At 46.0% G+C, this 22,754-nt stretch overlaps 1 protein-coding gene and 1 long non-coding RNA gene across 2 annotated transcripts in view; both read right to left on the minus strand.

Moving 5' to 3' along the window:
• REEP1 (receptor accessory protein 1) overlaps positions 1-2,003 on the minus strand; it is a 101,447-nt gene extending 99,444 nt beyond the window's left edge. The window contains exon 1 of the mRNA XM_025185693.2: positions 1,744-2,003. Within this exon, the coding sequence (XP_025041478.2) occupies positions 1,744-1,775 (32 nt within the window). The 5' untranslated portion in view covers positions 1,776-2,003. The remainder of the gene's footprint in view (positions 1-1,743) is intronic.
• Positions 2,004-4,411: 2,408 nt separating this feature from the next.
• LOC142829699 (uncharacterized) lies at positions 4,412-13,335 on the minus strand. Its single transcript, XR_012904438.1, has 4 exons — positions 12,344-13,335; positions 10,124-10,267; positions 9,167-9,416; positions 4,412-4,710 (listed from the first exon to the last, which is right to left on the minus strand). It is a non-coding gene; the product is annotated as an uncharacterized LOC142829699 (long non-coding RNA).
• Positions 13,336-22,754: the final 9,419 nt, after the last annotated feature.

The following is a 22,754-nucleotide window of genomic DNA, read 5'->3' on the forward strand; positions in this document are numbered from 1 at the left end:
GAACAAATCATTAGTTCAACCCTCCAAATTCAGATTTGACACCCAACCTGTGACTTAGTGAAAACAGACAAGACTATGAAAGTCTGTGTTCAGATCATTGCATTACGATAGGGATCAAATGCCAATATCCTGCCACAATATGACTTTTATCAAACTCGGTGTCTTCTGTGAAATCATTGAAGTCTAATAAGCCAAGTCACCATCTTTCCTTTAGTTTCCTACTGGTTCTCTTTGTTCTTGGGAACTCTGTGAGATAATGTGGTGATACACAGGTGAGGGGGAGGGGGAGAGCAGCCTTGTACGACATGCAATGAAGCCTTAAAGTGATGTCTGGTAGCATTGTCAATTATATCTGCACAGTTCTGCTGTTCATTTTAAACCATTTAAATATTTAACATGCTTCTCTAGCACAAAGTGCAAACCCAACAACAGTTAGTGACAGCTGCAGATAGATTCAGATCATATAACTTGGGGGCTTAAAGGGAAAGACACCATAATTATAATGTAGAAAACAGTCCACCTCTGACTGTGACCTGCTACTATTGGTTCCTAAGGATTACTGAGAGACGGCTAATATCCCCTTATCTTTAATTTCACTGGGCAGAAGAAGACCTTGACAATATCACTTATACATTGTGCTGATTGTGCAACACCCTGACACGCTCCTCCCAAACAAAGAAAGCGACAGGCCTTCAATTGATCAAGCACCATGACTTAGGAGCATTACCTGTATCCCACAATGCCCAGACAGGAAAATGTCAAACAGGGGAGTTGATTCAATTAGTGTACTAACCTTGATAATTCCAGAAAGGAAAATATGACTGACCGGCCCTGACCTCTTGTTTTCTCACCTTAATCATAAACCTGCCCATAGTGTCACCCAATGCTGTTTAGTCTCTTCCCAGAGAGATGCAGCAAATTTGTGTGCATATGTAATTTGCTGCTGGTTTTTGTTTTCCTTGGCTTAGGAAGCATTCCCTGTGAATTCTTAATATTCCTCAACTACAGTATGACCAGGGCACTGAAAAACATGGGCTTGGAACTAGAGCAAGGAGGCCACAAAATCCCCCCTTTAGATTCATGGGCTTGGCCTGGGATGTTTTTTTTTGGGGGGGGGTCGGGGTGCCAGCAGGATAGGGATATTTAATATTTCCCTTTTATGAAAGGTAATTTCAGAATGACAGTGCCCGTTCCTCGCCCCCCACCAATGCTTCTGGACAGCGCCCCCTAGCGATTTTCAGCCATTTTCCAATAAACAAAGCGATGCCGCTGAAATCAACTTGAATTTTTTATCCTCTTTTGGTGCTTGTTTTTTTCCGCTTCCCAGCCCCGCTGGTTTGATGTGCAAAGCACAGAGCAGTGCAAACTGTTTGTTCTGTTTATTCAGCAATCTCGCGATGGACGCACCATGAACGCCTAGCTGGCAACGATTTTTCTCCTGCGCTGTACAACCGAGGATCACTAATTTTTTTTTTTCATATTGCAATTTTCCCACGGTGAAAAATACGGTTCGATCCGTGCAACAATCCTCCTTTTCCCCCTCCCCAGGCCAACCAAGCGAGCCATTGGTAACAACCTGCTAAATTTAGTTGACTAGTCATGATCTGGTATTAATAGCAGCAGCATTCAAGACCTGCCCTGCCCAGTGGGTCGGTGTGTCCGCAAACCTGAGACACACACCACACAATGCAAGGGCTGGACTGGATTGCGGTGAAAAACACACAGAAAAAAAAATCTACTCACACAACTAGTCTGGAGATGATCCATGACACCATGGCGCTGGGTGCGGGGTGTCGCGCTCTCGCCAGGGAGGGGGCTCCCTGCGTCTCCGTCCCTGAATATGTCTGTCTGCGGCTCCCACCGGAATGAGCAGGGCGAGCGGCTCAGCCATTCGGCATTTCAGCGCAGCCTCACTCCGCGCCGCGGCTCCTGCCAAAGGGGGGTCCAGCGAGCGGCTGGGGAGGGGATTGGGCAGGGCTACCCCGGCTATGTTTTCACTTTCTGTCTCTCCGCACTGACTGCACGCACGCCCCGCTGCTCTCTGGAGACGGCGCCCTGTGGCCCGCATGTTTCCCTAGAGAGCGAACGCGGGGCATTTAACTGAGCTCTCTAGAATTAGTTCCAAATTTAACTTCCTACCGGCGTTAGTTGAACCACCGAGGAACTGGCTGCTAGGTTCCCTTGCCCCCCTCTGTTAGCCTGAAAAGGAGCTGCGGTGATCAGCTGTGTATCATAGTCCCTATACTGCTCCCAGCTAAAGGAGAGGTAAGTTATTATTAATTTATATGAGAGGTTGAACCTGTCTAGTCTGACACCCTCAGGACCTGGCCCATGCAGAACCAGAGAATGTGCCAAACCACAGAAGGTCAATATTGTCTATCAGCATTGCCATCACTTGCAGTGCTTATTGGCCTCTTAGAAGACATTTAGGGGTAAATTAGACCTAAATAATAGCACAATGCCAAGAGCCAGGACCGGTGGCTTGTAAACAAACTTTATGGGACCATGGGAAACTTGGCCACATGAATGAAAAGTGGACATCTGGATAACTAAAATAATGATGGACCATAGCTGAGGAGGGAGGGATAGCTCAGTGGTTTGAGCATTGACATGCTAAAACAAAGGTTGTGAGTTCAATACTTGCAAAGGCCATTTGGGGGCAAAAATTTGTCAGGGATGGTACTTGGCCCTGCTGTGAAAGCAGGGGACTGGACTTGATGACCTTTCAAGGTCCCTTCCTCCTCTAGGAGATAGGCAATCTCCATTATTAAAAAGATAGGATGTTACTGGACCATAGAGTGTCAGACTAGAGATGTTCAACCTGTTTTGTGACAGGAGCCCTCTCATGGATCAGGACTCCATTGTGCGAGGCACTGTACAAAGCCAGAGCAAAAGGGCAGTCTCTGCCCCAAATTCTAGCTCCTTTCTGTCTCTGGGCAGCTAGTAGGAAAGGAAAGTGGCAAGTGTGGATTAGCCTGGGTTGCTACTTTACCTTGCTAGTCTAGCAGAACACAGTGGCATCATACAATGTATCATAACATGGCATAGTAAAGTCATGACATTGTCCCTCTGTGTGTCCATGCTCTGTGCGGGGCTGCTGGCACCCGCTCTGGTCGGCAACACAGTGAGCCCAGCAGGGCTGGAGCAGGCCACAGGCAGGGGGGCTGTTCCCAGGTATAGTTAACTGTTACCCAGTAAGCATCACCTGGTAAGGTAAACAGGTAACCAGTTATCCATTCACATCCCTAGTGGAGCCATGCATTCAGGGTATGTCTACACTGCAGTTTTTTTTGGAAAAACAGCTGTTTTTTCTGAAAAAAACTTCACTTCCACACTAGAATCGCTTTCTTTCGAAAAAAAATTGAAAGAACAAAGGGTTTTTTCTGACATTGGTAAACCTCTTTCTAAATGAAGAAGGCTTGGCAAGTGTCGATGGGGAAGAGGGAGTTCTTTCGAAAGAAGAGGAAAGAGGAAAAAGCACAGGTGCCCTGGTGGCCACTCCGTCCATAGTAATCACAGCTTAAATGAGAGATAGCGTCCATTCAGTGTGGATGCTATCTTTTGAAAAAGCAGATCACTTTTTCGATGAGCTTTTGCTGTGTAGATGCTCTCTTTCGGAAGAAGTTTTTTCCGAAGATCTCCTCCGGAAAAGCTTCCTTCGAAAGAAGCCTGCAGTCTAGACATAGCCCAAGTCTGGAATTGATCTACCTCCTGTAGTAGGTCTGTTCTTCCACTAGGGGGAACTGTGTTTATGATCCCAGACAAAGTCTGTAACTGGAATGATCTATAACAGTGTTTCCCAATTGGTGCAAAAGCTAGGGCTGGTACTCCTCCGCCCCCTCTTAAAGAGACAGAGCCATGGCAGGAATCGCATTAAGGCAACCCTGGGGATTCCATGGCCAAATAAAATTGTGAAATCTATAAACATCTCAGGGCTGAAAATGGGCATTCCAGCTATATTCGCTATATAGATGTACAATGTTATGAATTGCAATTGCCCAAGGAGAAGATTAGTTTACAGTACAAACCAGGCAGACATGATGGGTTGGGTCACAGAGATGCCCTTAAGACTATCACTTGATGGGCTGATCATATCACTGAGCCCACCTACCTGCCCTCTGGGGCGCCCCACCACCCTGTTCTGTTAAACCAGGAATCCTGATTTCTCCCAGCAGTTCACAGACTTGGGGTAACAGTCCCCATCAGTGTAACACAGACACTGAGAACAGCTCAGCTCTAGGAAGGCTCAGACGAAGGGACTTGACACAGCACCCTGGCGCACACACCCAATAGGACCAGAGCCCCAGATAAATTGGTCTTACTCTATATAAAAGTTTTACACCGTGCAAGTTCATAAAATTCACTCCCTTTATCAATGAAAAAGACACACAGCTGTTGTCGCTCTAGTTTAAAAATAAACACAAGTGATTTTATTAAGTATAAAAAGTAGGATTTAAGAGGTTGCAAGTGATAATAAAGAAATCAAAGTAAGTTACTAAGCATAATAAAACAGAATGTGCTAACTAAGCCTAATGCACTGAGAAGTTATTATAAATCATGATTTCTCACCCTAGTTCTTATTTCAGGCAAAATTCTTTTTAGGCCAGAGCTTAGGTCTAGTAGCTTCTCTCCAACTCTGTCCTTAGAGTTCTTTTATTTCCAGGTACTTTTCCCCCAGGGCAGGAGGACTTTGTTCCATTCCACCAACTCCTGTGGAAAAGTACAAAATGTATGAATTTCAGCACCAAGTGGCCTGGTCACATGTTTTTGTAGGACCAACCATAATCCAGGGTTTCAGAAAAAACAAGACTATTCACAGATCACTGAATTGAGCACTGAGCCTTTATGTTCCTTGAGTACTGCTAATGGCTTTCATCAGCACAGTTAGAATTATAAACAGATCCACACTTTGTATTTCTAACTTCACATACAAGAACGATACATACACGTAACTAGAATATACACGTTCAAGGCATTACAAGATCTCTAAGGATAGGTTACATACCCCAATTTGCATAAAGCATATTTGAATTATGCATATTAATATTCAAAACTACATTTCCATAAAAATACAGGGGTGCAGCATCACAGCAAAGATCATGGAGATTGAGTTACCTGATTTGGAGCTGTACAGAGGTTTATATAGAAATTGGTCAGTTGCTTGGTACAGGGTTGCTTGCTGGATGAATTCTTTCATTTCAGAGTAGCAATTGTGCTAGGCAGCACACACTTTAACTCAGGAATCTATATTGTGGCTGGTTCATTAGTATATGTAGGATGGTACTATCTGAAGAGGTGCAAAGCTGTAGCCATTTTTTTATGTTGGCAAGAAATTCTCAGCATACCTTAAGAACTAAGGGTACGTCTACACTACAGCGCTAGTTCGAACTAACTTAGTTCGAATTAGTTAATTCGAACTAAGCTAGTTCGAACTAACGCGTCTAGAACTAAAAACTAGTTCGAACTAGCGTTTTGCTAGTTCGAACTAGTAAGTCCACATTGAGTGGACTCTGAACAGGGCTTAAGGATGGCCGGAAGCAGTGCCGGCAGGGCATAAAAGGAGGACTTAGAGCATGGAGATGCTGTCTCAGGCTAGCCGAGGGCTGCGCTTAAAGGGTCCCGACCCCCACCCCGGACACACAGTTCTAAGGGGTGCCCCGCTTGCAAAGAAGTTCTGGCTTGGAGTGCCCTGAGTGCCCACACTGGGCACATCACACCACTCGGCCATCAGCCCGGCTGCACTTGCCGCAGGCTGCCATCTGGGGAGAGGGAGTAATTGGGGGGCTGCAGGAGAGCTTCCACCCCCAGAAGCCCGCAGAGCCAGCCCAGTCCTCCCCATCGGGGGCTCGTACCCCATTCCTCCCTCACCTCCTTCCACTTACCCTTCCCTAGCCCCTCTTCTTATTGATGTACAAAATAAAGATAACGTTTCTTCCAACGTTGACTCTGTCTTTATTGAAAAAAACTGGGGGAGACTGGGAAAAGGAGGTGGGAGAGGGGAAGAGAAAGGCTGGGAGAGGGGAGGGCAACTAACATGATCAGGGGTTGGGAACAGGTCCCAGATGAAGAAAGGCTACAGAGACTGGGACTGTTCAGCTTAGAAAAGAGGAGATGGAGGGGGGACAGGATAGAGGTCTCTAAAAGCAGGGGTTGGGTGGAGAGGGTGCATTCAGAAAAGTTCTTCCTGAGTTCCCATAAAGAAGGACTAGAGGACACCAAAGGAAAGGAATGGGTAGCAGGCTTGAAACTAGTAAGAGAAAGTTGTTGTTGTTGTTGACAAAGCAAATAGTTAACCTGCGGAACTCCTTGCTGCAGGAGGCTGTGAAGGCTACAACTAGAACAGAGTTTAAAGGGAAGTGAGATAAAGTGATGGAGGTTGGGTCCATGGAGTCCTATTAGCCAGAGGGTAGGAGTGGTGTCCCTGCCCAAAGTTTGTGGAAGGCTGGAGAGGGATGGCACGAGACAAATGGCTTGGTCATTGTCTTTGGTCCATCCCCTCCAGGGTCCCTAGGGTTGGCCGCTGTTGGCAGACAGGCTACTGGGCTAGATGGACCTTTGGTCTGACCCAGTACGGCCATTGTAAGCTCAGGGCTCAGTGTCGGGGGTCTCAGTGGACCCCCTTGATTTTCATGCACACCTGGTCCTGGGTGGCCAGGCTGGCAGCTCTCCTGCCCTAGACGGCCACTTTCCTGTGCCTAGTGCGGAGATCGTGGACGAGGTCCACGATGTCCGCACTAGCCCAGGAAGGTGCCCGCCTCTTGCGGTCCAGGGCAAGCTCCCGGGAGCCGCCAGCCTGGTCCCGGCAAGAGGGGGTGGGCTGGGGGGCATCGGGTGGGTGGCTCTGTGCCGTGCCAGGTGCAGGGTCTGCTAGCTGGGTGCTGGCAGGCTTGCACCTGGCACGGGCACCGTAGCCAGCCCGTGCCCCTTTAAGGGGTCCGGGGCCGGGAGGGGGGCATAGAGTTTCCCTGGTGTTGGCCAGAGTGGCCACCAGGGAAACCTGGGGAGGGCTAGCCTCCCACTAGTTCGAACTAAAGGGCTACACAGCCCTTAGTTCGAACTAGCTAGTTCGAACTAGGCGTTAGTCCTCGTAAAATGAGGTTTACCTAGTTCGAACTAAGCGCTCCGCTAGTTCGATTCAAATTCGAACTAGCGGAGCGCTAGTGTAGCACCTATTAAAGTTAGTTCGAACTAACGTCCGTTAGTTCGAACTAACTTTGTAGTGTAGACATACCCTATCATACTGGGTCAGACCAATGGTCCATCTAGCCAAGTATCCTAGCTCCAATAGTGGCCAGTACAAAAGCTTCAGGAGGAACAGAACAAGGCAGTATGGAATGATCGTCCCTGCCTTCCCTCCCAGCTTCTGTCAGAAGTTCAAGGCCATCCCCAGCCAGAGGTGCATCCCTGATTATTTTGGCTAATGGCCATTGATGGACCTATCCTCCATGAACTTATCTAGGTCTTTTTTGAATCCAGTTATACTTTTTGGCCTTTACAATATCCCATGGGAATAAGTTCCACAGGTTATATGTTGTGTGAAAGTCCTGTTTGTATTAAGTCCGTTTCCCATTAATTTAATCAGTTGAGTCCTGGTGTTTGTATTACCTTTTCCACCAACTTTTTCTACACTTTTCATGATTTTATAGATCACTCCCATACTTTCCCATAGTTCTCTCTCTTCTAAACAGAACAGGACTTATCTTTTTAGTCTCTGCTCACTGTTACCTGGGGGTGTCCATCTTAATTACAACCAGTGTCTCCCAGACTCCCACACTGCCAATCTATGGAAAGAGCTCAAGCTAGGCCTAGATTGTAATACAGGCAGTCCCCGAGTTACGCGGATCCGACTTATGTCGGATCCGCAGTTACGAACGGGGTTCCTCTCCCTGGTCTCCAGCAGACCAGGGAGAGGAAGCAAAGCGGCGGAACACGTGGGCAGCGGACAGGGCTGTCCGCTGCCCACGTGCTCCGAGGCTTGGCTCTGCTTTGCCCCCCCCCCCCCGTCTCCCTGGTCTGCAGACCAGGGGGAGGGGGGGGGGGGAAAGCAGAGCCAAGCCGCGGAGCGCCCGGCCAGCTGACAGCCCAGAGCGTCTGGGCTGTCAGCTGATCGCGCGCTCCGCGGCTTGGCTCTGCTTGGCTCTGCTTTGCCCCCCCCGTCCCCCTGGTCTGCAGACCAGGGGGATGGGGGGGGGCAAAGCAGAAGCCAAGCCCTGGAGCGCCCGGCCAGCTGACAGCCCAGACGTGTCTGGGCTGTCAGCTGGCCGGGCGCTCCGCGGCTTGGCTCTGCTTGGCTCTGCTTTGCCCCCCCCCCCCCCCGTCCCCCTGGTCTGCAGACCAGGGGGACGGGGGGGGGGCAAAGCAGAGCCAAGCAGAGCTAAGCCGCGGAGCGCGCGATCAGCTGACAGCCCAGACGCTGGCAGTGCGCTCCGCGGCTTGGCTCTGCTTTGCCCCCCCCCCCCCAATACCCCTGGTCTGCAGACCAGGAGGACGGGGGGGGGCAAAGCAGAGCAAAGCCGCGGAGCACGCGGGCAGCGGACAGCCACGGCGCGTCTGGGCTGTCCCGCTGCCCCCGTGCTCCGTGGCTTTGCTCCAGACACCTGTGGTACAGCAGCTGGGGCGCTGCCAGTTGGTCCCGTAGCGCCGCTCTGGGCGCTACTGGACCAACCGGGCAGCACCCCAGCTGTTCTGCCCCAGGCGTCCTGATTCAGCCACTGCTGGTCAGATTCAGCAGCGGCTGAATCAGGACGCCTGGGGCAGAGCAGCTTGGGTGCTGCTGGGTTGGTCCAGTAGCGCCGAGGAGCGGCGGCGCTACTGGACCAACCCAGCAGCACCCCAGCTGCTCTGCCCCAGGCGTCCCTAAGTCAGCCGCTGCTGAAACTGACCAGTGGCTGCCTACAGGAAGCTCCTGCCCCGGGCTTCCTGGAATCAGCCGCTGATCAGTTTCAGCAGCAGCTGACTTGGGGATGCCTGGGGTTCTTAAGTTGAATCTGTATGTAAGTCAGAACTGGCGTCCAGATTCAGCCCTGTTGAAACTGATCAGTTTCAGCAGCGGCTGAATCTGGACGCCAGTTCCGACTTACATACAGATTCAACTTAAGAACAAACCTACAGTCCCTATCTTGTACGTAACCCGGGGACTGCCTGTATATGATACAAGGTTACCTACATTGTGCACCCATTTCCATTTCTGGTTCAAGTCTGCATACTACCACTCAGGAAGATACACAGGGAATGGAAGAAAGAAGAAAATAAGCCGTTCTTTGGCTGATCATCGTATCCTGTTTCCCAGCATTCCTGTGGTCCAGCATTTCCATTCTCATTGGTTCTGTCCAGGATTCTGGAATCATCCTCATGTGCAGTTAGATTCATTCCATGGAACAGTCAGGGTCCATCCCTTGGAGATTTGTGGCTCATGCCTAGGACAAGATAGAGCCACTACTGTAATCTCCTTGTATTGTCTTTCGGTTATCCCAGTGTATCAGGTTAGTGGGCTTGGGAGCTCAAGTCCTTTCCATTCACTGTTAACCACTGAGCCATTTTGTTATTGTTTGTATTTGTGCATGATAATTTTGTTACAAGAATTCTGTTTAAGACCATGTTGGTGTAATAAATCTTGCTGTATTTACTCCCTATCCTGTTAGTTTTAGTCTTAACACTCTGGTGATAGATTTGGGCAGAGGAAAGGCATGCAAATGAGCTCTTCTTCTAAGTGGCCTCATACGTTAAGCTTCTTAAATCTCTCTTGGGCTAACAGGGCAACCAGAACTAGAGCACTCATTCAAGAGGTGGGTGCACCTATATATTGTGGGAGTTTCATTTTCCACAATCACTATGAATGATGTGATATTAAGTATATGATATTATAAGCCTGTATAGTGATTTATAGACATCAACATAAAACAAATAACTTTTCACATGGAGCTTAAAATATAACATAACAATGACACAACAGGAGAATACAGCTAATACTACGGGTGCAAGTGACAGGGTGCATTAGTCAAACCTGGTTAGAGTTAACTAACATTCATACCACACCCAAGTGTAGAATGGGGTAATAAAGCAGAGTTGGGGGCCAAAAGCCCAGGTTGCCAGGGCAAACCCTGGATAATATATAAATTCTTACCTGGTAAATACAGAGGGAGAGAGGTATTCAGATCTTGTGTGCATTGATAGATGCAGCCTGAGCAGTAGCCTTTGCCCCTAGCCTCCCATACAAGCTTGGTTGATTCTGTATTGTGTAACAGTTGCTCTTTCCTTTTGTTATAACCTGTGTAGACACGAGTTCAAAAATAAAGCCTTGGAGAAAAGCTCTGCTTGTTAAAAGCCTTTCTGTTGTTGAAGGACCAGCTGATCTAGTCCACAAAGACATAGTGGGGAGACAGACAAAGGGAGAAGATTAAAGCTCCAGGAACATTTTGGGGCTTGTTTATACACTCAGGGTTGTAGATGTTGCAGGTGTCATACGATGTTAATGTGACATTTTGCACAAGCTTCCACAGAATACTATGGGGACGGGTACATTTTAATATCCTGAATAGATTCTGTCACTCTAGTATCTGAGCCTTGTTTCTCAAATTAAATAAGAAAATATGTAAGGAGGAGTGAATACACTGCACCTTCCCACATCACTAATGATAGCCTCCTCTCAGGTAAGGTTTAAAAACCAGGTAACCAACTTTTGAAGGGAAATTGGTCATGATTTTAGAAGACACAGATCCAAATAGGTGCACCATGTTTTAACAGACTCAGATTCACACACACACACATCCCTTACTGTAGGGCTGTGTCTACATTGGCATCCCTTTCCGGAAAAGGGATGCTAATGAGACACTTCGGAATTGCAAATCTGTGGGGGATTTAAATATCCCCCGCGGCATTTGCATTTACGTGGCTGCCGCTCTTTTCCGGCTCGGGGTTTTTGCTGGAGAAAAGTGCCAGTGTAGACGCGATTTTCTGGAAAATAAGCCCTTTTCCGGAAGATCCCTTATTCTTTCAAGTAGGAATAAGGGATCTTCCGGAAAAGGGCTTATTTTCCGGAAAATCGCATCTATACTGGTGCTTTTCTCCGGCAAAAACCCCGAGCCGGAAAAAAGCAGCAGCCATGTAAATGCAAATGCCGCGGGGGATATTTAAATCCCCTGCGGATTTGGAATTCCAAAGTGTCTCATTAGCATCCCTTTTCCGGAAAAGGATGTAGACACAGCCTAGAAGTGGAGTTGCGAATCTTATAGCGGCAGGGACCCAGACACTTGAATGTTGCCAGATCTCCAGGACCATTACAAAAAATAACCACTAACAGGGCACTCTGACAGTGTCAGACCTTGAAACAGGTCAGAAAATACTAAGTGTCTACAAGGCATTCCCTCTGATGGAACCTCTCCCAGCTTTGACAGTCCCAGAGAGGACATACTTCACAATCAGTTGGGAGGCATATATGTGTTATTTAGAAAATGCTAAGTCGGGGTCAGCAACTTATGGCTCTCAAGCCAAATATGGCTTGGTACAGAGCTAAATATGGCTCTTTTGTCATTCCCAAAACACATGCAACTTTTTAAATTAAAATGCAAAATTAATTCTGTTTTAAAAATGCATAATTACTCATGTGAAGACGGTCATTTTTGTCTATTTCACCTGTAACCAGAGGTGAAAGTAAGGCAGTGAGCCCCGGTAAGAACCGGCTGTGCTGTGGCAAGAGCTGGCTGGGGCACTCTGATCGTTTAAAGGGCCAGCTGAGGGCATGCTGTAGGAGACACATGCCCAGTTCCTGCCCCATCCCATCTGCTGCAGTCTGTCCCCAGCTGCTGTGCTTCCCATGACTGCTGCAACAGCCTGGACACGGTGGCCTGGCTTGGACTCCGGCTGCAGCAACCTGGCCAAAAAGGCCCCAATCAAGGCCCAGCCCCTATCTGACCACAGCATCCTGTCCCCAGCTTACTGCAGGAAGGCTAGCAGCGGACCCTGTAAAGGACCACACTGCCCCGATGTGTTGTTTACTCCCATCACCCTATTTATTATAACACTCCCGGTGTCGATAATCCCGACACAGTCTTGCGCTTCAGAACGAAAACCCCAGCCTCCCGGCACTTTCCAAGGAGGCACAGTTTTTAAGTCTCATGTGCCCAGTTGTGGGGCTTGTTTCACTCCGGAGGACGGAGTAGGGGGGTTTGGGCCCTCCCTCTCTCTGAACCCCGTCCCAGGGCCCTAAGGCAGGGATCACCTATCCCTGCTCAGCGGTTGGGGTATTGCCCCTAAACCAACCCACTCAAGGGGTACACGACCCTGCCCTGGGCCACTTCCTACTCCGTCTCCCTAGGGTAGGTCTACTCTGGCCCCCCCTGCTCACCGTTCGTCCGCTCAAGCGTCTCTCGGTCTCTCCTCCTCTCCTGGCTGGCGAGACTCCTTTTTAAATCCCCCTCCAGCGGGGCTCCTGGCGTCATTGCCCCTGCGACTCGGAGTCGTTCCCTGGTGACGTCATCTGCCCGTGCCCCTGAGCCGCTGGTGACATCATTTGCCCGCGCCTCCCAAGTGTTCCCTGCTGCCGCGTCGTGCTCCCCGTGTCTCTCGGGTCCGGTCCGGGGGGTGTTGCCTGGTCCCGTGTCCCCCCGATGGACCTGCTCATGATTCCACACGCCCCGAGCTTTCCGAGTGCAGGGTGGGAGCTCTCCATCACAGACCCCCCTCCTGCTGCGGCATGGGTAGGAAGGGAGGCCATGATCCGACTGCGGTGATCCTGACCCAGTCCCTCATCCATCCACTGCTGCCGCTTCATTTAAATCGCCGCTTCCTTTCCCTTTGCCCAATAAACAAATCTACATGGCTCTGTCAACGGAGCCATGTAGTGTAGACGTACCCTAACTGAGGCCTAATCAGCGCAGAGTAGAGCGGAAGAATGACTCCTTGTGTCTTGCTCACAACACACCTGTTAATGCATCCCAGAATCATGTTTGCTTTTTTTGCAACAGCATCACACTGTTGATTCGTATTTAGCTTGTGGTCCACTATAACAGCTAGATCCCTTTCTGCCGTTCTCCTTCCTAGACAGTCGCTTCCCATTCTGTATATATGAAACTGATTGTTCCTTCCTAAGTGGAGAACTTTGCATTTATCCTTATTAAACTTCATCCTGTTTACCTCAGACCATTTATCCAATTTGTCCAGATCATTTTGAATTATGACCCGGTCCTCCACAGCAGTTGCAACCCCTCCCAGCTTGGTATCATCTGCAAAATTAATAAGTGTACTCTCTATGCAAATATCTAAATCGTTGATGAAGATATTGAACAGAACCGGTCCCAAAACAGATCTCTGCAGAACCCCAATTATTATACCTTTCCAGCAGGATTGTGAACCATTGATAACTGAGAACGGTTATCCAGCCAGTTATGCACCCACCTTCTAGTAGCCCCAGCTAAGTTGTATTTGCCTAGTTTATTGACAAGAATATCATGCGAGACTGTATCAAATACCTTACTAAAGTCTAGGTATACCACGTCCACCGCTTCTCCCTTATCCACAAGACTTGTTATCCTATCAAAGAAAGCTATCAGATTGGTTTGACATGATTTGTTCTTTACAAATCCATGCTGGCTGTTCCCTATCACCTTATCATCTTCCAAGTGTTTACAGATGATTTCCTTAATTATTTGCTCCATTATCTTTTCTGGCACAGAAGTTAAACTGACTGGTCTGTAGTTTCCTGGGTTGTTCTTATTACCCTTTTATAGACGGGCACTATTCCAGTTTTCCGGAATCTCTCCTGTTTTCCATGATTTTCCAAAGATGATAGCTACCTCCTTTATCAGCTCCTTGAGTATTCTAGGATGCATTTCATCAGGCCCTGGTGATTTGTAAACATCTAACTTTTCTAAGTGATTTTTAACTTGTTCTTCTTTTATTTTATCTTCTATACCTACCACCTTCCCACTAGCATTCACTATGTTAGGCATCCCTTCATCAGACTTCTTGATGAAGACTGAAACAAAAAAGTCATTAAGTATCTCTGCCATTTCCAAGTTTCCTGTTACTGTTTCTCCCTCCTCACTGAGCAATGGGCCTACCCTGTCCTTGGTCTTCCTCTTGCTTCTAATGTATTTATAGAATGTCTTCTTGTTTCCCTTTATGTCTGTAGCTAGTTTGAGCTCATTTTGTGCCTTTGCCTTTCTAATCTTGCCCCTACATTCCTGCATTATTTGCCTATATTCATCCTTTGTAATTTGTCCTGGTTTCCATTTTTTATATGACTCCTTTTTTATTTTTAGATGATGCAAGATCTCCTGGTTAAGCCAAGGTGGTCTTTTGCCATATTTTCTAGCTTTCGTACGCAGCAGAATAGCTTGCTTTTGGGCCCTTAATAATGTCTCTTTGAAAAACTGCCAACTCTCTTCAGTTGTTTTTCCCCCTCAGTCTTGCCTCCCATGGGACCTTACCTACCAGCTCTCTGAGCTTACCAAAATCTGCCTTCCTGAAATCCATTGTCTCTAATTTGCTGTTCTCCCTTGTACCATACCTTAGAATCACAAACTCTATGATTTCCTGATCACTTTCACCCAAGCTGCCTTCCATTTTCAAATTCTCAACCAGTTCCTCCCTATTTGTTAAAGTCAAATCTCGAACAGCTTCCCCCCAGTAGCTTTTTCAACTTCCTGAAATAAAAAGTTGCCTTCAATGCAAGACAAGAACTTATTGGATAGTCTGTGCCCCTCTGTGTTAGTTTCCCAACATATCTCTGGATAGTTGAAGTCCCCCATCACCACCAAATCCTGCTCTTTGGATGATTTTGTTAGTTGTTTAAAAAAAGCCTCATCCACCTCTTCTGCCTGGATAGGTGGCCTGTAGTAGACCCCTAGCATGACATCACCCATGTTTTTTACCCCTTTTAGTTTAACCCAGAGACTCTCAACACGTCCGTCTCCACCTCAATCCAAGTGTGTACATTTTTAATATATAAGGCAACACCTCCTCCCTTTTTCCCCCGCCTGTCCTTCCTGAGTAAGCTGTACCCTTCTATACCAATATTCCAATCATGTATGTTATCCCACCAAGTCTCTGTGATGCCAATGATGTTATTGTTGTATTTATTTATTACCACTTCCAGTTCTTCCTGTTTATTACCCATATTCTTGCATTTGTATATAGGCATCTAGGATACTGATTTGATTTTGCCTCCCAGTTCTGCCTTGTCCCTCCTTTCTCTCTGCTGTTATAGCCCACACTCCCTCCCATTTCTGACTCATCTCCCAAGTCTCCATGTTCTTCACTTACCTGTGAATATTAATATTAATTTGTATATTTTCAGTCATGAAAATTGACCATCTTATATGGCTCTTTGTTGGCCACTTGTTCTGAATATTGATGTAGTTTGGCTCTTTGGTTTGAAAAGGCTGCCGACTCCTGTGCTAAGTCCTAAGCACCAGGAAAAGCTTATGATAGAATTTAAGTAGGACATTTGAAAGTTTCCAAGGCTTCTTATGTAAATCAGGAAGATGTATACAGGTTGAAACTCCCTAGTCCAGAACTCTCTGGCCTGGAAACATCTGTCATCCGGAATGATAATAGTTAGCTGGGTGTCTGCTTTTCATGGGTGTGGCCAAATTTCCTGTGGACGCATAAAGTTTTGGTTCTAAGTTTTCTGTGCTGTTATTTAGCTCCAATTTACCCCTAAATGTCTTCTAACATCCCAGGATAGGGTGGAAGTGTTGGTAATGCTTCTAGACAATACTGACTTCCTGTGGTCCAGAAATTTATCTGTTTCTGAACTGGTCAGGTCACAAGGGTGCTGGACTAGAGAGGTTCAACCTGTATTTCTGCACAGGTTTGATTGTATGGCCAAAATAGAACCTGAAAGTAACAGAAAGAGAAGATCAGTGTGACAGGTAAATAGATGAATTAAGCCCTTCCAAGAAGCATATGTGTCTCTCTGGGTATGTCTACACAGCAATATTATTTCGAAATAACTAACGTTATTTCTAAATAACTTAGTCTGCATCTACACAGCAGGCAGTCATTCCAAAATAATGTCTAAATACTGTGAAGCTGGAGGACTTCTTACTCCAATTCCTGTAACCCTCATTATACAAGGTGTAAGGGAAGTCGGAGGAAGAGTGCTTTGTTTCAAAATAAGACCTCTGTAGACGCTCCCAATTTCAAAATAAGCTATTTTGAAATTAGGGTGTGTAATTGGTGTAGCTCAATTTGCATAACTTATTTCGAGTTAAGCTCTGCTGTGTAGGTGAACCCTATGAGAGCTGTAATTTCTGTTCAGAATAATTTATTGGATTTACATATATCTGACTCCTGATTTCTACTTCTGATGCTCCGAGGCTTCTAATCAATTAAACCACTGGGAGGGTGAAAAGAAGAAATGGTGCGTAAGGTCCAGAAATGCAAAGGAGTGAAATTTATGCATGAGCTTGAAGTCCTCACGTCTCCTTTCTGAACTGGTAGGTGAGAAACATACGGGCTTGATATGTAGAAGTGAATGTCTTAGAAGAATTGCTGTTACAACACAGGGGGAGAGTCATAAGAATGGCCACACAGGGACAGTCCAAAGGTTCATCTAGCCCAGTATTCCATCTTCTGACAGTAGCCAATGCCAGGTGCCCCAGATGGAACAAACAGAACACATAATAATCAAGTGCTTTGTTGCCCATTCCTAGCTTCTTATAAACAGAGGCTAAGGACACCATCCCTGCCTATCCTAGCTAATAGCCTTTGACAGACCTATCCTTCATGAATGTATCTAGTTCTTTTTTGAACTCTGTAACAGTGTTGGCCTTCACAACATCCTCTGGCAAGGAGTTCCACAGGTTGACGCTGCATTGTGTGAAAAAGTACTTCTTTTTGTTTTAAAACTGCTACCTATTAATTTCATTTGATGACCCCTAGTTCTTGTATTATGGGAAGGAATAAATAACTCTTCTTTATTCACACCAGTCAACATTCCTTGGTTTTTATTTCCAGTTCTGTCATAGATTCATGTGTTTCAGAACTATTGCCACTATCAGAGAGAGACTCAGAAATACCTATCTGAATAAAAAGGGGCATGGTCAAGAGGTTTGCAGCAGGCCTTGGGAATCATATATCTTATTGTTCCACTCTCCACTTTCAGTGACTCATTGCATGAGCTTGAGCAAAACACTGATGCCAGCATGTTTGGCTTTGGATGACCAACTTGAGACAACAGAGACCTAAATATCAGAAACTGTGAGCACTCAAAGCTCCAGCTGAAGTCAATGGGAGTGCTGGGGTGCTCAGCACCTCTGAACATCAGGCTCAAAGTGTCTCACAAGCAGGATGGAAAGTTACTTCTGAGACATTCATCCTTAACCTTTCCATATCCCTTCCTGTAGAACAGGAATAACAATACATGTCTGCTGCAAAGATATATGTTGGATTAAGTCATTAATGTATGTAAAGCATCTGGAGATCCTTCTGCTTCAGGGGAAATTAACCTAACATGGCACATTTTCTCTCCACCACTCAGAAACTGAGGGAATACCTAGGATGTGGGTTCACAGAAGAGAAAGTGACTCATAGTGAGACAGGAACTTGTCCTTTTACCTTCAAATGTAATAAAAACATTAGTAAAACCCCTATTTATCCATTATTACATTATCCATATTGCTCTTTATCCCCAAACAACTAGGCTATGTCTACACTCGCGGCTTCTTGCGTGAGAAATATGCAAATGAGACTAAGCGTGGAATATTGCCGAGCCTTATTTGCATAACTAATGAGCCGCCATTTTGCAGAAGAGGCTCTTGTGCCAGAAGGAGCTGTCTACACTGCTCCTTCTGGCTCAAGAAAAACCCTCTTGTGCAATGCTGCTACGCCAATTATTTTCAGGAATAACGGTATTCAGCAAGAGAGTTTTTCTTGCACAAGAAGGGGCTAATAGTCACTGAAGGATCTATCCTCCATTAACTTATCTAGTCTTTTTTTTAAATCTGTTACAGTCTTGGCCTTCACAACATCCTCTAGCAAGAAGTTCCACAGGTTGACAATACATTGTGTGAGGAAAGGTTATGGTGTAGGGATGTGATGGCTCAGTCTGAGAGTGCAGTCTTTGGGGTATAGCCAGGGATTTAAAGTTTGGGATGCAGGCTACCCTGAGGCAATAGCAGGGAGAGATGACTCCCTCCAGCTCTCTTTCCTTGCAGCAGCACCTTGGATGGCTGGGACAGGTACCTCCTCCCACTGTGGCAGCTCTAGGACTGAGTTGAGACTAAAGAAAGGCTGCCTCTGCCCCAGCAGGTCCAGCCCAGAGCTGGTTTTGTGCTAGAGAGAGGCTCCCTCCCCAAGTTGTAGCAGGTCTGGACTCTTGGCTACAGCAAATCAGATCCAGGTGGGTTCTCTGAAAGCATGCACAGAGCTTAGTAGGGTCTACTAAAGCTTTTCTTGTGTGTAGTGTGCTAATTAGTCCATCAGACCATGTATTCCAGGAGTGTCTGCATTTTGGCAATCTACATAAAATAATTTTAAATATTTCAATGTTTTTTAAAAATAATTTCAGTTTATTGTTATTTAAAGGGGGCAGGCGTGGGAGAATTATGAGACATGAAACCCTAAAGCATGAAACTAGTGGGAAAAGTACAAGGAATTAGCTAAAATGGAAATCACTTATCCGATACAAGAGCAACAGAAGCCACAGAAATAGTGGAAATAGCCAATCTTCAATAGACAACTGCAGGATATGATGAAATCCATGACTTAGATGAACAGCAAGCGACCGAAGGAGAGTGGCCCTCCCATATTCCTTTATGATGGGAAGAACTCAAAAAAGGTATGCATTTTGGGTTTTCTGCTTCTATAATCAGTTCTCTATCTTGGGCAGTTCTTTCTCTATCTTCTACAATCCTAGAATACTCAAGGAACTAATCGAAGAGTTATCTAAGACATTAGCTATTATCTTTGAAAAGTCATGGAATATGGAGAAATTCTAGAAGATAGGAAAAGGGCAAATATAGTGCCCATCTAAAAAAAGAAAAACAAGGACAACTCAGGGAATTATGGCACGTCTACACAACACTGTTATTCTGGAATAACGTAGTCCATGTCTACACTACAAGCAGTTATTTTGACATAATGTCAAAATAATGTTGAGCTGGAGGACTTCTTACCACATATGCCCCTTTCCCCTTATCCACACAGCTTGTTATCCTTACAAAGAAAGCCATCAGGTTGGTTTGACATAGTTTGTTCTTTATAAATCCATGCTGTTATTTATCACCTTATTATCTTCTAGATGTTTGCAAATGGTTTCCTTAATTATTTGCTCCATTATCTTTATCTAGACCTTAGTAGGGCATTTGATATAGTCTCACATGAGCTTCTCATTAACAAACTAGGGTAATACATTCTAGATGGAGCTACTATAAGGTGGGTGCATAGCTTGGATAACCATTCCCAGAGAGTAGTTATCAATGGATCATAGTTATGCTGGAAGGGCATAACAAGTGAGGTACTGCAGAGATCAGTTCTGGGACTTGTTCTGTTTTATACAGTCAGTCCATGTGCTTGGAGAAAACAAGTCCAGGCATGTCTGGGGGGCATTGCTGAGTCTCCAGGAAAGGTTGAGTAATTTCCTTGGTGTGGCTTCAGGCAAGTGAGACATTGAATTGTAATTATTTTGCTGGACAATGGCTATTGATGGGTTCTTTGACACCCTGCATGAACATTGGTTACTTTCTTTGCTCTTGCCTCTGGGGAAGTAATATCTGGCTGATTCCCCAACTTATAACACGTTTTGGTAACAGCCATACAACACAATTCTCATAATTTCATATGTATTAATGATATACATATATTGATAGAGAAATTATTTTCAGCAGATCATAACCTTTCCCCGATACCTTACAAGGCATGCTTTATACATAAGAACATGATTATATAAAAAATTAGGAATATGGGGGTTACACGATGCTCCCCCAAGAACATCATTTCACACACTTCACTTCTTGTGTGTTTATCAAGTGGTCCTTTTGTGGTCTCCACTAGTTTGGAGACGAAAACCCTGTCTGGGATGATTTATTTGGGGTTGGTCCTGCTTTGGGCCAGCGATTGGACTTGATGACCTCCTGAGGTCTCTTCCAACCCTACGATTCTATTGAGCTTGGCCAGTTTTTGGTGGCTAGTACTTTGTGGGATTAATGGACCCAAGACATTGTAGCAGTGTTCAGGCTTGATGACTTGAATATGTAAAATCAAGGTTTTGCACACAATCAAGCCAGTGCTGGCATCTTACTGCATCAAGTGAGTGTAGCAAGGCTTTTGCAGTATGAGAATTGCTGGTCTGATTGTATTGCTGGAGCAACTCCTGCATCTCTGTCATCTAACAGGGCATTTGCTTTTTCCAGAAGCCTTGGGAAACGTTCTTCTTTCCTGCTATTTTCAGGAGCCCTCTGAACAGTTGATAGCATATCGGTCTTGCTGGAAACCTTGCAACAGTTTTCTCAGTCTATTCATAGGCATCCCAATCAGCTTTAGCAAAATTCAGCAATACCTGTTTTGGAAAGAACACAGGAATTTCAATGCCTATGTAGATCACTATAGCCCTGGGAGGGTTGTTTAGAAATGCCAATAGTACTTCACATGTTATGAAAAGGTTACCACATTGGCTTTTAGACTCATGTTAGGTCTGGATTATGTCCACATAGCCAATGGCTTGATTGGAATGTTGATTGTTCTTTTAGTTTATAGATTAGTTGTAAATCTTGTCCATGACATCTTTCCTTTTGGTTTCATTTTTTAAAAGCCCCACATAGTATACTGACTATTAAAATCACCTGCATAGATGCATGGAATGGGAGTGCTTGGCAGTGCTGGTTTTAGCCATCTTGTGACAGGGACCTTATAGATGTTGGTTACCTGGAGCCCTCCTATTTTGATAGTTGTGATAAATGTGGTCTTCTCTTTGGTTAATGGAATAAGATTAAAATTTGTGATGATGTCCATGATGTATATTGCCAAGCCAAATTTAGGATGATAACGACTAGTTGCTAGGTTGTGTCCATAAAGTTGGTAACGTCTACTCTGTTGGTCATTGCCAATATGTGTCTCTTGCAATATCAATGTTGTATGTCTTCAGCAAATTTCCAAGGTACTCACATTTTGCCATTGAGTGTCCTTCAACATTAAGTTGCAGGATCCTTATTCCAGGGTCTATTTGGCACCTTGTATAATCCTGAGGAGGAACTTTAGGATTTGTTGAATTGCTTCCCTGATGACTAGGAGATCACTGAGAGATGTTCAGTCTCCAAGTTAATGGCATTTATTGTGAATTCTCACTTTACAGAGTGGGCCCTGTGAAGGCTGCCATCTTCTACTCAGAGCGTCTCAGCTAAATACAAAGTGGAAAAAATTGTTTACCATAGGTAGTTAACACATATTTCAAGGAACCATTCAAGTGGGCAGTTAACACTTCTCCAGTCATAAGGGGGGAAAAGAAAAAAAGACAGGGGGTGCCTTTATTGGGTTTAAGATTTCTATTACAAACCATAATTCCAGTGTCTCTATTCAGCCCATGACTTTTATTGTTTAGCAAAGTTATGACTTCACATATCTTTTGAAGGTGTTGTGTATGTTTCTTTTGAGGTTGAGGACTGAGAGGGTGACATACAGATAAGTGTGAGAAGTGTTTACCTAATGCTGTGTATTTTTTATCGTTTATTCTTTTCCGGTAAGAGTTTATTCCAGAGTGTAGCGAGTATCAGTTCACTCACATAGCTGTTGGGGGCATTTAATGCATTGCATGTGATGTACTACGTGCTGTGAGATGCTTGTGTAATACCAATTGATGTTTAATGGCTGATGGCCAATGGTTGGCGTCGATTAGCGTAGTCACAGAGGTATGTTTCCAAGCTTGGCATTGCTTTGAGTTGGTGTGTTTTGGTCTGTGGGGAGCTTGCTTCCAGCAATTAGCTTGACGACCATGTTACTTCTCTCACCCAAAACATGTGTTGTGCCCATCAACTCCTTTCCCTCCTTTCTAAAGTATCCAACCGACTTGCCACCCATAAGCGCCCTGGCTGCCTCACAGCTATGGCTTAACATTAAGGCCCAGCCTTTGTGCAAGACCCCAAGCCAAAAAAGCTCTCCAATAGCCTTCAAGGCTGCTACACAAGATGGCCGCCTATAAGACACCTCAGCCTCGTTTTCATTCTTCCCCAGGCATCAGCCTTCCTTCTAATGCGCATGGGTAGAGCATTCCATCAGTAGGCGTCAAGCCCTTCCCTGAATGCCCATGCGCAGAGACCTCCGCAGCTCCCCCGCAGGTGCGCTTTGGCAATGTGCGCTTGCGCAGAACAGCTCCGCAAAAGCCCCCTCCCCCTGTGCTATATCTGAGTACGCCGCTAACCGCACGTATAAGCTGCCCTCTCACACGTCTTGCCTCCAGTGGAGATCCCTCCGCCACCCGCATATGCATCCCTCTAGTCACACCCAACCTACCTTAAAAAATCCCACCGGTGCCACTAACGACATGCTGAATGTTTTCCCTTCTGGCCTTTCTCTCTGGGGCCTCAGAGACTGCAGTGGGTCGCGAGACTCCTTTATCTGGGACCGGCGGAAGAATCAGGGTTTTGGAAAGTGCATCGTCTGAAAAACCGACCTGATGAACGGCGAGGGCTAACTCCGCCCCTCAGCCAATCCGAGACAGGGGGTGCCGCGTGCCCCTCCCCTCCTCCCGGTCTGGGCCAATGAGCGGGACCAGCGCGCGGGAGGAGGGCGCGTGGAGGGGTGTGTGGGCGCCCACGGAA

Source organism: Pelodiscus sinensis, chromosome 5 (assembly GCF_049634645.1).
Source record: "Pelodiscus sinensis isolate JC-2024 chromosome 5, ASM4963464v1, whole genome shotgun sequence".
Lineage (NCBI taxonomy): Eukaryota > Metazoa > Chordata > Testudines > Trionychidae > Pelodiscus > Pelodiscus sinensis.